Below are 13,137 nucleotides of genomic sequence, written 5' to 3' on the forward strand. Positions count from 1 at the left end.
ATGTAAAGATGACCTTTGCAGGGAATAAGAGAGAAGTGATTTGGGGTGAGGGGAAAAGTACTGAAAGAACTGGGAATGGCTCTTTTACCCTAAGATTTAAAGGGGCCCAGGAGCTCTTACAGAAATATGAAAGAAAAGCCTCTACCATCATCCAATTAACCAACAGTCCAAGTCTCTTCATGTATTGTTCTCAAAGGTTTTTCTTTAAATTAGTTATATTCTTTTCCTCATTTCAATAAACGCCTTTTGTTTTTTTAAGGGCTGAAACACCATCTATTACATCCATTAACTAGGACTACAGGACTATTATTTTCTCCCCTTGTTACCACAGTTTACTTATCAAAAATTACTAATTTTTCAACCCTATGATTATAAGATATTCAGGCTTTTTTGGGGGTCATGTGCTAATGTCTATTTATTTAAAAAAAAGATCATCAAGGCTCATATCTAAGTTCTAAAGATTTCCAATTTCTATATAGGCAGATAGATACATGCCCTTAGTGTAGCTCTTAGTTTTGGTAATGCTTTATTTAGCACAGTGCCTGACACACAGTAAGTGGTATACAAATTTTAGTTGTAATTATTATTATTATTAATATAACTAATAAGAATTTATAAAACCTATAAGCCTAAGGAAAACTTATACCTAAAAAGTAATATAGAACTGAAAAAAAATATGATTGTTCTAGATTGGATACAAGAGATTTATATGCCTTTCCACCGACGTCTTCAATTTCACTGAGTCACTTAAGGGCTTTTATTAATTGGGAGACCAGGTCCTCCTACAAACCACTTTGTGATACTCAGAAGAGGACAGAGTTGCCATCCTTATTAGCTTAAGGGTCACTATGGACTGGGTCTTTGACCTTGGCTTATTAGATATATGCATTGACAATTACAAAACCGTTTGTTCCAATTTTTCCCTTCCTTCCTTCCACCTCCTCCCCCAGATGGCAGATTGACCAATACATGTTAAATATGCTAAAGTATAAGTTAAATAATATCTATACACATACACACACACACACACACACACACGTCCATACAATTGTTTTGCTGTACAAAAAGATTTGGACTTTGAAATAGTATACAATTAGCCTGTGAAGGAAATCAAAAATTCAGGCGGACAAAAATAGAGGGATTGGAAATTCTATGTAGTGAGTGGTCCATTCTCATTTCCCAGAGTTCTTTTGCTGGGTGTAGTTGGTTCAATTCACTACTGCTCTCTTGGAACTGATTTGGTTCATCTCATTATTGAAGAATAGCCTGATAGTTTTATATCTCTAAATAACAGAAATGTAGATTATAAACATATTTCATTAAAGTGAAAGGAAATGAATAAAAAAAAACACCCCAGAGTCATAATACTAGATCATGAACAAAATACTTGTAATAGTTTTAGGCAATCATGTATTATGTGAGTCTAATACCAGAACTTGAAAGTCATAATAACATAATTCAGGCACAATTTTTGTTATATGATGATATCAAATTGTCCAGGTTTTTAAACTTGTCCCCCAGAATTTCTTCATCTGGACCAAATTACTTCTGAGGTCTCTTCCAGTTTTATTCCATAGATCACTGTGACTCAGAAGATGAAGAATGCTCTGCAAGGTGTGGCCAGGTACTGGTAAGTTGCTGAAGGTTTTCCCATCTCCCGGCATTACCTTCATTTGCAGTATGACAACCGAAGCCTTTTCTTGAATCTACCAACACCTGCAGTTGCTGCTGCCTTTCTTTTCTGTTTTAATAAAAAGTTCCCCCCAAGGAATTCTTTGGCTTTTGCCCAAATAAAAGCCCAAGAATGTATCTTTAAATGTTTCAAACCATCATGTACTAAAGAAATGTCCAAACACGCAAATACATTATAGCAACCATGAACCAGAAAACGCTTCTGAGACTGATTGCACTCTATAGAGCCAATTATTAGATCATCTTGTCCTGGGAAATATGACATGATAATAGTGGAGTTTCACAAGTTGGAAGCTTTCTTCCTCAGAAGGCTAACTCCTTAAGAAAGTTGAGTAACAAGAATAAAGCAATAAATATCTTCAGGTTGTATCTTTCAACTCTCTACTTACCAAAATGATCAGGGTATTGAGGCTTCCATTTTAATTTACATTTAAATAGTATGCTAAATCAGCACAGATTTTACATGCAATTTGAGAATCATGTCCCTAAAGGCAACGTCATCTGGGGGAAATGGATAAGAACATGGGCCTCTGCAGAAAAATATGCTTGCAGGCAGTACTATCCTGGGAGGATTTAAAAATCTGGAGCTTCTTCCTACTGTTGATAGTGCTGAGACAGATAATTATTCATAATCAGTTTCTATCTTTTACTATCTTGTTCACATTTTAGAGTAGAAACAGCCTATTACAGGTAGCCAAGACAGAAATCTGAACTGATTTAAAGCTAATAGAGGCTCTTCGCTCTATTTCCCCTTCTCTTCAAAATGCAATTAAGACCATTACATCACTGAAAATTACATGCCCAGGCTATCACAGAATGCATCTGCCAAATGCAAAAACTTACAGAAAGTGCTCAATGTAACAATGATGTTTTATCATTTTAATCACTAACAAAAACAAGAAAACAAACAAAAAAAAACCCTAAATCACACTGCCAGAAGTCTCCCAATTGGGGTGGTCTAAATTAACAGTATCTTGGTAGCCCAAGGGTAGCAAAAGTAGACTGAGCTACCAAATTTCATCATAGTTATAGCAGCTGTCTTCATGCCTGGAGGAAGCTGAGTATTTAACAAAGCAGACAGCTTGGCACTGGCATCTGATTAGCAGTGTGTGTATTGTCGAATAGGATATGCTGGGCTCTTTTGTTTCACTGTTTGATTAGAAATCTGGAGAGCAGTGGCATCATGTAACTATATAATTCAGGCTTCTCCATGAGGTAAATGGTTTGTGATGCTCCCCCACTGCTAGGTAAGATATGAATGTGCTTCAATGACCCTTGAAAAATATAGATATTACAACTGTTTGGCTACCCATTTATTTCCAATAATGCATGACCCAAAAGGTCTTAGAAATATTTTTTAAAATATTAGCAGACCTAAAAGATGCCTATTTAATAAGAAACTCTATGTTTAAGAGTTTTTAACTGAACTTTTAAACTTTCAACTAAATCTGTCTGAACATTTGGGGCGTGGGGGGAGAGGAGGACAAGAATGGGGGAATAGAGAGAAGAGATGTTTATTTTGGTTTGCATAAGTAGAAAATTCTATCCAAAATGGTAACAGTCCAAACAAAGATTTAGACTTTTTAAATTTCACTCATCTTATCTGCAAATCCTGTGGGCAAGCTGACCTACACTGCCCTGTACATCACTGCAGTTCAGAATCAGGTATGTGTATTCTGAATGGCCAAAAATAAAAGGGGATGGCAGAGAGTGTCCTGACTATATTTTCACCAACAAATGTGAAAATCTATCATAAATTCTGGGTTCTCATTGATAGAGTCCAAATCAATGGACTCCATGCAAACAATCTACTTCAATAGAAGTACATTCTTTTACTCTATCAAATCCATAGGAGGTAATCAGACTGGATGTTTTATTCAACAGGGCTGAAGAAAATTGTTCCACAATAGGTTAATTCAAAATGGCAGCATAGAAAATGCATCTGTCAGTGGGGATCAAATTACAGGGCAAGCTTCTCTCAATGCTTAGAAAAACAAGTCTGCAGTTCTACTGATTATGTGCCTGTGTGTGTTTAAAGGGGTGGGAAAAGAGCTAAATATCGGAGCTAACCTCCAATTAAAGTCAATCATAAAAACAGCCAATTTAATGAGTGCGGATTTCTTTGGGTAATTATAACACCAACCACTTTTTTCTCTTTTAAATCTGTAATTCTGCCTTCTTGTTATTGCCTGCTTTGTCATTAATCGCCTCAGGACCCTGATTCCCTAGCAACAGACTGCCACCACACATTTGGCTCGGGTTCAACATTTTCTTTGTGAGAAATGGAACTGCTGCTGCCGCCTGGGCTGCTGTAGCTTGACTGGCTGTGCAAGGGTTCTAATAATGTATTCTTCTGAAAAATCACGTGATCCGGAGAGCAGGGACTGAGCTCCATTAATTACTGTGCTGAGGAAGCTTATCTACCATCTAAAGGCTGGGGAGGGAGATGTTAGAGAGGAGGGGAGTTGCCTCTTCCATCATCAATAACTGGAAGGTGAACATTTACAAATAAATATTTTATTCTTAGGTCGACAGGTTTCTACTTAAATTTGTTGGGGAAAGGGAAGGGCACTATTTCTCAAATGTTGCTTTATGAATCTTGTCTACACAGAGTAGCCAAGGATTCCAAAGAATTGGTTGTCATTCATCACCACTCTGAAAGTAAATTAACTCATGCTATCTGGTCAGCTGTTTTTCCCACTTAGGGCAAGAGTGATTAAAATAGCTGTATGTGTAAATAAATACATTGTTAGATGAGGATTCCTTCTATATACCTTTTTAACCTGAATATGACCCAATAAGGTGAAAATTTGGATTTAATTCAATATATTCTGACTCAAATATTTAAATGCCTTTTAGTGAGAATATTTAATGAAGTAATATCTGTGACTATCATTTATTTAGGAAGCAAATCACAGGATTAGTTATGTACTTGGTGGTGTCACTGAGATTTCCCAAATGTACCTCAAGTTCAACATAACCAAAATATGTGCATCATTTTTTCTCTTCAAAACAAGAACCATCAGCTTCAGTCACCTAAGCTTACAATCTTGATGAACCATTCTCCATCACCTCACAGATCTCTAAGAGTCTTCTCCTCCCAGATCAATTCTTTTATGAAGGCAAACTCGGACATAATTTTTCTAGCCTTTAATTTCTGAATGAGTGTTGCCTAAGACAAACTGAAATCTGGGAAATCCCTTACCTTAAAAAGACCAAGGTGCATCTGGAACCATATGCACTTTTCTTTATCTTCTTGCCACTGGATCCTGATCACTCTGGTTGAAACAGTGAGACTTACTGTTTTGAACAATTCTGTTCGCTTAAATCTAATTCAATTTGAAGACATCACCCTCTTTCTATTTGTCTTTGGTCTTCTTAAAGAACAAAGACCACCATCACTAACAAAGACAAATTTGACAGCTTATCCCTTTAGATCCTCTCTCCTAGATATCTCTATCTTGACATTCATACAATTTCCACGCCTCTTCCCAAGACTCCAACAAGCGCCTTCTCACTGTTCTCCATGTTATTTATAAGTCTTTCCCATTCTAGACTCCTGAAGTACACATCTGATCAAACCACCCCAGTAAACAAAAAAAATTCAGTGGTTCCCTGTTAACTTCCAGGAAAAAAAAATAAATGTTTCTGTCTGACACTAAAAATCCTTCACATTTTACTTATTGACTACCTTGTCAGGCTTTACCTTGCATGCAGGCCATGATTTAGCCAAACTGGGTCTCTTTGCTCTAAGTTGTACATGACGTCTAGCTCCTGTCCCTGTGCATTTGTACTGGCTGCCCACATGCTTGGAATACCTTCCTCCCTCCTTATCCCTGCCTCTTCTTAGGTTCCCTGTTTTTCTTTTAAGACTTAGCTCAAATGCCACCTTCTCCAAAAGACTTTTCCTAGTCCTCTCTCCTAACTTAGTGTCTTCTCAGAAATTACCTTCCTGGCTTTTCATATTTATATTCACACACACACACACACACACACACACACACACACACACACACACACACACACACCCCTATAGTAGGCACATAGTTGTTTTCACACTTATCTGCCCTATTAAAATATGAGTTCCTTGAGGAAAGGGATTATTTTTGCCTTTCTTTGTAAGCCCAGCGCTTAGCACAGTGCCTGGCACATAGTTAACACTTAATAACTGCTTGTGGACTGACATGCCACAGAAATACAACCCTCACCTAAGGGTAGTTATGGAAATTAACATGACATATCAAAAATAGATGGCTAGTGCCCTGTTTCAGTTATCAGAAATATGGCTTTACAAGAGTGGCAGGTTTGGGGACTGCTGTCAGGACATGATCATTTAAAATACACTGAGTATTATGGAGGCATGCATGTAATCCAAAAGCAGTTAGTGGACATTCCCATTCACGCCAATCTCCACATATTAGATTGCTAGTTTCCTAGAAAACATAGTGCCATGCCAACTTATTGGAGTATCTGACTATATTGTATGACTTAAATTTAATCATTACATGTAAAATATAATTAGAATGAAATGACCCATTCACCTAAGTAGGATTCTAAAAAAGTCCCTTTTTATACTCATTTTGTTTAAAAAAAAAAACAAAAAACACACACACACACACAGAACAAAACTTGAAATATTTCTCCTTGGATAACAATCCTGAGACATTAAGTTTCTGTTATGATTACAGGATGGTATTAGATTTTTATGAATGTATGTTATTTGTATTCTTTAAATGCTTCCAGAAGCTTCCAGAAGAAAGCACATCCTCTACTGTTTCATCTAAATTATCGCAGTCAATTGTTGAATTCAATCTATTGGCTCACAAGAACTGCAGATCACATGATACTGCCATGAGTGTAAATAATTACTTTTATCCCATTTAAGATGCTGAGTCTATATTTGAATACCTCATGATACCAACTACAGCTATTTCTGAGTTGAAGAATTAAAGTTATTTCTGCTGTTTTAAGGAATATAAAGGAACAGGGCTTAAAACTAATCAAACATCCTCCCCTTTTCATGTCTATTGTTGCAACCATTTCATGTGGGTTAACTTTCCCTGAGAAATGAGTGAGAAAGTCAATGTCTTTACTTTTATTCATTTCCTACATTTTAATTTCAATAGTTTTCTGAAACCAGGTTGAAATTTTTATAATTATAGTGATTACTTTTAATCTTTATTTTGTTCTTTTATTATATAAATTCCAACATTTTTTCTCTGTAATCAATGATATTGACTGTTCCCAGAGAGATGATCCTTAACTCCCAAAACAATAACCAATTTTGTCCAGACGTGAGGACATAGTAAAGTTAAAATTTTATTACTCTATTGGAGGTTTACCGTTTGCAATATCTTCTTTTGTGTGTGTGTGAAGAAAACTTTTATGATATTAAAGCTCAAGTAACTAATGTGCTATTAGTTTCAAACTTTATTTTTTCATATTCTTTTTGATGCCTCCAAGGCTATCTATGCAGAGAAGTCACCTAGCATCTTTGGACTTATTTTTGAAAGATCTTGTTCTTTACAGAATTTGTTTTATATCCAATTAAGAATCAAGTCTTGTCAGTCTGACCTGTACATCATGTGTCTCTGTCCCCTTCTGTCCACTTGCATGGTGACTGCTGTGGTTCATTCATTTGTTACTGCTTCCTGAACTGATGTAACAGACTTCAAAAATTGGCTTCCCTGCTCCAAGCCTTTCCCTTCTCTAATCCATACTCCACTGTCGATGCTCAAATGGATTTCTAAGATACAAAGTGACCATGATACTCATCTGCTCACTTCTCATTATTCCACTTCACACATTGTACATTCAAGCCACAATGGACTACTTCTTGCTCTTTCTATGACACATTGCATCTCCAGCCCCCAGGATTCCAATTAATACTCTTTCTAAACCATGTTTCCATAAATCAAACTTTATCTCTTTCTAAAGAGAGGATGTCAGTCAATTACACTATGGCTCCATTCACCATTCCAGCGATCTCTCAGATACTCCGCCCTTTCCCACTCATAACCCCTATAATCTTCCCTCATCCTTTCATTTTACTTAATTTGTGTACATTTTGTTTTTAATTCTACATTCTGCTCCCTTAGTCATACCAACCTTGAAATAGGATGTCCCTGAGGGTAACTTGTGTAAAGTTTCTAGCCCATGATAGGTATTTAATAAAATGATTTTCAAATAAAATTGAATGGCCAGCTTGAAGCCTGCCAATCTTAAACCAGGTAAAATCTGGGTCACATCTCTGACATGAGGAATATAATAAAGCATCAGAGCAGTATGTTTCTGGAAGGTTAATATATAATGTATATAATTTCTTAATAATCAAAATACATAATTCTAGGAATTATTCATTGCTTATAATATTGCTCAGTTTAAAAACTTAAACCAACTACCATTAACATAGATAATTAAATAGGAGAATTTGAAGATTACAAAGAAGGAAGAAAAATCTGCACTGGATCAGTCTGACGCCTCTGAGCAGCATCCTTTCATTGATGTCCTAACAACTTATCATCTTTTCTTCCTAAATTTATGTTCATTTCCTCTTCCTTCCCTATTAACCATTCCATCTATATTTCCTTTAAATCTGTTGCTTGAAATAAGAAGAATCTTGGTGCCCAATCTACCCAAGTAGTCATTGTATTGCTCCTTCCAAAACTTCTCATGTGTTGAACATTACCCCCCAAAGATAAGAATTTAAACTCACATATGAATCCCAATCCCCACAGTCTTACTAGTCTTTGAAGATGAATATCAAATCACAAAAATGTCCAGTTGGGAACTGATTAAGCTGCACAGCAAAAAGAGAGCATCTCATAGATGAGATGCACAGGCTAATGACAGGAGACATCTCGAGGGAAGGTAAAGAAGGTAAAGAAGAGAAAGTTCCAAGAGGAAGAAGGCTGCCAGGAGAGAGAGAGTAAATAAGTAAAGGATACCAGGGAAATAATGGAAAATCTAAAAGTTTATCTAAAAAAATCAACAGAGCAAATAAACCAAATAGATGTTCAAAATATGAGTTTTTGTTTTTAAGACTTGAAAATAGAGTTGTCCCTTCTTCATAGTTTTCTTCTTTAAAGTCCATGGTGGGGAAAAAAAAAAAAAAAAAGAAAGAGAGAGAAAAAGAGGAAAAAAAATTCTCTTATATGGTAGGCTCAGCAATACTATCTAGGTAGGCACAATTCCTCTAGAAACAATTCTATGTTATACTTGAGAGGGAAAGCAGCATGTGTGTCATAGAATTCTCTAATGTAAGAATGTGGAACTAAACTGCTTACCAGAATTAAATAGAATTTTCTTCCAATAAAAACTAAATAGGAACCCCAACACTCTAAGAAGTTTATTTAAATTGCTTATCACTATCTACTTTTGGCCAAGTTCAGTTTTCAATGTAATAGTACACACATACAAATTTTGTAAATGAGATTTTATCAAACAGAGTGCTAAATTCTTCTGTCAAATCTAATCTGTGCATATCTTCTAAGTCTTTGGTCTTTTCAATAGTTTACACAGAACATCCCAAATGGACAAATGGATTGAGTTTAAAACATTAATTGACTTTCAATTCTGGATGGGATTTGGGATTCTGGATGTACTTTTCAAAAGGGCAAAAATTTAATGCTGGCTAGGTTTTTCAGGATAAATCCACAAAAACTGATTTTATCTCTAATACATCATTATTATATTCTGTTGATGAAAAAGTATTAGACAAAACAAGTATGATATTAGTAAATATGACAAATTATACCAGTTTTCTAATTTTATCTTGACTCTTTCTACTTAAGCAATTTATGTTTCACTGAAGAAAGAACAGTAATATGGGACCTAAAGGAGGAGGAAGAGAATTAGGAAGAGGAGAAGGAATCAGGAAACAGAGATTTTGAAAAGTATATTTCTTAGGTCTTTGGAAATGATTGGAACTGGTTCTTTAATATGTCTGATTTTACTTTATAGTTCTCTTTTTCTTTGATAGGGGTTTGTCAAGCCTCTTGCTCCTTTATTTATTTCACTGGGATCATTTCCATGCTACACATAAATAGAACAGAAAGAAAGAGACAGGGTCAGAAGAATGATTTTCTTGAATTAATGGGGGGGGGGGGAAATGGGAGGGAGAAAGGGTTAGAAGAAAGTCTTAAAGATGATATCTATGTAGAGATATGATTACACAAAGTAGAAATACCTGAGCTACTAGTGCCAAAAGACAAGAGTTACAGAGAAAATCTAAGGAAAAACTGTCCACTGGGACAGTTGCACCAAGCTGATCATGCCCTTCCAAGCTAAGCCAAGTCTGCAAGGCTCCTCTTGGCTCTGGGGATGAATTCCTCGGGTGAAAAGAGCTCCTCCTCCTGCAGGAAGGCTCCCCCTTCCAAACCCTTCTGAAGGGCTGCGTGGACTGCACTGCCTGGGATTTCCCCGAGCATCCTTGGGCCTGCTACTTTGCTCAACTCTTCAGCTTCCTTGTGCATGCTGTTTTCCCCTATTCACTTGGAAGCTCCCCATAGCACAGAGACTGTTTCTCTCTTTCAGTTGGTGTCTCCAGCACTCAGCATTTTGCCTGGCAGAGAGAAGGTGTTTAATAAATGTGTTCCAACTACCTGGGGCAAAGGACAATTTCTTTGTTATTATGTAAAGAGTTTTGTAGGGTTAGAAGATAGTTAAAATGTGGGCAGAGGACGAGTGTTCAACTGATCCTGCTTTGGATGAAACTTCATAAAGCTGAGTAATTAAAACACAGAAAACTATAATATTTTACCATTCAAAAATACTGTCATATATCTACTCTTGTAAGACATGTAGCAGAGATCCCAACAAACTTCAGACCCCAAGACTTGTTGATTTTTAAAAAATAAAAATCCCTAAGTGTAATAAAATATCTAAATGGCATTTTAGCCTTCAAAGGAATGGAATATAAAATCATCATTTCAGATTGAAATTTAATTTAACACCAAAGGTTATCATTATTTGAATAGGAAAACCTGAGACTATTTATAGGAACAAATTAAAAGTTAGAATAATTCTGGGGGAAAAAACAAATTAAAAGAAAAAGCATGAATTTCTGAAATATTTTTTCCAACGTGGGACAGAAACTGTGGGATGCTTCTCAGTTGCATAACCTTCAGTGTTAGTATTTGTTAGACAGTTTAAAAGGGACAGTTCTGCTCTATACAAGAATTAATAACAGCCATGTAAAGCCTACAGCCTTGCATATAACAGGCTGGAGGAGACATTAAGATTAGCTGAAAGAAATAGCTATATTTTCAATGTATGTGTTCCTACTAGATAATCCATTTTTTACACTTTTTTTTTAACCAGCTGTTCCCACACAGTTCAGGTAGCAGAAAGGCAGCATCTGTGATACTAGAACCATAGATTACATGCACATTAAGGGTTTATAATCTTTCATAGAAGCTTATATTTAAATACTAATTGTGATCCACCTCAAATACCTTACAATGAGATGGAAACAAACTCTCTACTTACTCATAATTTGTATAATACCGAAAGAGTATTTGATAAATTCAGAATGATTTTTTCAATAAAAAAACAAAACAAGCCAGTTTTAGAAATTAACTCTTAACTTGTCATTTTTACTTGCTATATATGGCCCAAAAGATTTAATAATTCAAATCACAGCCTGCCTCCCTGCCCAGATCCAAGACTCTTGTCATGATCAATGTTTCTGAAATATTGAATTATAAGGTGTCATGGTAATTACTATGGAATAAATAGCAATTAAGATTTTTCAGGCAAATAAGCTCAAATTGTTTGCAATGAATAATTATGCTAATAATGTTTTTCTACATAATCTGGGCATCCTTCACAACAATTTGCCTTAAAAAATGTGAAATGTAAATTTGCTGAACAAATATTACAAGAGCTCTTAAGAAAAAGGAAGGCTTAAAAAGGTATCTGATGCTCAGTTTAAGCATCTATCTATTTAGAAATGATCCAAATCGATGGAAACAAACAAACAAACAAACAAACAAATAAAAACAGAAAATGCACAAATATATAATGGTTAAGTGCTCTCTCAAAATCTGCAAAAGTGATATTGCCATTTTTTGACTCAAGATTTACAGGTTACATTCAGCAAATTATTTAAGCTGTACAACAACTGACAGTCACTATTTGTAATGTCAATAAATACCAGAAAAATAAAGTAATCCATACTTACTGCTATGTAATAAACTTTGGCTTTCTCTACCAACTTCCAGTTTTTTTCCAAGTCAAGATGTTTTTCCTTTTTATAACAATTGGCAGCAGCAAGATTGGCAACAAGGGATCTAAAATAACCAAGCAAAAATAGGTTTTCTTGCTATTGGAAAAACTGGTTGTACATTTTTGTAGACTATTGATTCCCAATATTTTGTGGCTTGTTCATTTTGTTTCAAACATGAACATAAGGTTCATTTTCTCTTGAGGACTTAAGTGAGATTGTCAAGTTACAAAATATGTTTAGGACATTCATCAGGAGGAGAAATTTTTATTCTGGAAACTTTAAGCTACCAACTTAAATCTGAGAAACAGAAAATGAAAAGCATTTTTGGGCAGTTTGAATTGCATGACTGACACATTTTAAAAGGTTAAAATTCACCTAAAAAGAAAAGAACATATTGGAATGTTAATGTGCAAAAGTGGATGATGAAAAGCTTAATCCTAATTACTGCAAAAATGTTTTTGTTTATAAAACATTTACAGATAGACTGTACTTTGTATATTTATCCAAATGCTCTAAAAATCAAACCTAGAATTAATTTCATATTCCAACACATGTCTTCACTATATACTCTATAGTTACTATGGGGAATTAATTTGCAAAACATTACATTTTAAGGGCTGGAATCAATTAAAATTAGTTTTCACAGCTGCCAAGCCCCTGGGCTTCTCTGGTGTTACAGCTGAAAAACCTAAGTACAACTTAGCAGCTCCAATTTTGCCTTAACTATTATAAGCAACCTTTTAATTATTGACCAATAATCAAACCAGATAGAATAAAATATTTTATTAAGAAAAATTGATTAAATGTTTTTTAAAATCAACTAGGGGTTGATACACTTACCTTCTTTTCTAACATAGAATTACAAAAGGGAAATGAAACTGAGACAAAAAAGGATGTGAATTGTATTTTTTAGATCAAGTAAAAAAAGGAATTGTTTTGGCACTTATCACTCCAGGCTATCCTATATAGTTCTTTATAAAAATAAAAATTAAATTTCTTTCGATTTTCATTTCAAGTAATTCCTCTACCAGTTTATTATACACTTCTCTCTTTCTCTGCCTCTGTTTCTAGCCCCAAATGTAATTGTTTTCCTTTTATTAAAAATTTGCCTCTTCTCTAAAATATTTTCACAATTAGACATTGTAAATTCAAATGAAAAAGTGTTAAAAAAAAAACAACAGAAATGCTACAGTTTAAAAAAGTTTTAGTACAGTATT

General features: G+C 35.0%; 1 protein-coding gene across 2 annotated transcripts in view; it reads right to left on the reverse strand.

Annotated features, from left to right (window-relative positions):
* Window positions 1-13,137, reverse strand: part of ADK (adenosine kinase) — a 612,746-nt gene that overhangs the window by 264,136 nt on the left and 335,473 nt on the right. For both annotated transcript variants that reach the window (XM_074296780.1, XM_074296781.1), the window contains exon 6: window positions 11,876-11,984. In XM_074296780.1, the coding sequence (XP_074152881.1) occupies window positions 11,876-11,984 (109 nt within the window). The remainder of the gene's footprint in view (window positions 1-11,875; window positions 11,985-13,137) is intronic.

This window comes from Sminthopsis crassicaudata, chromosome 2, assembly GCF_048593235.1.
Source record: "Sminthopsis crassicaudata isolate SCR6 chromosome 2, ASM4859323v1, whole genome shotgun sequence".
NCBI lineage: Eukaryota > Metazoa > Chordata > Mammalia > Dasyuromorphia > Dasyuridae > Sminthopsis > Sminthopsis crassicaudata.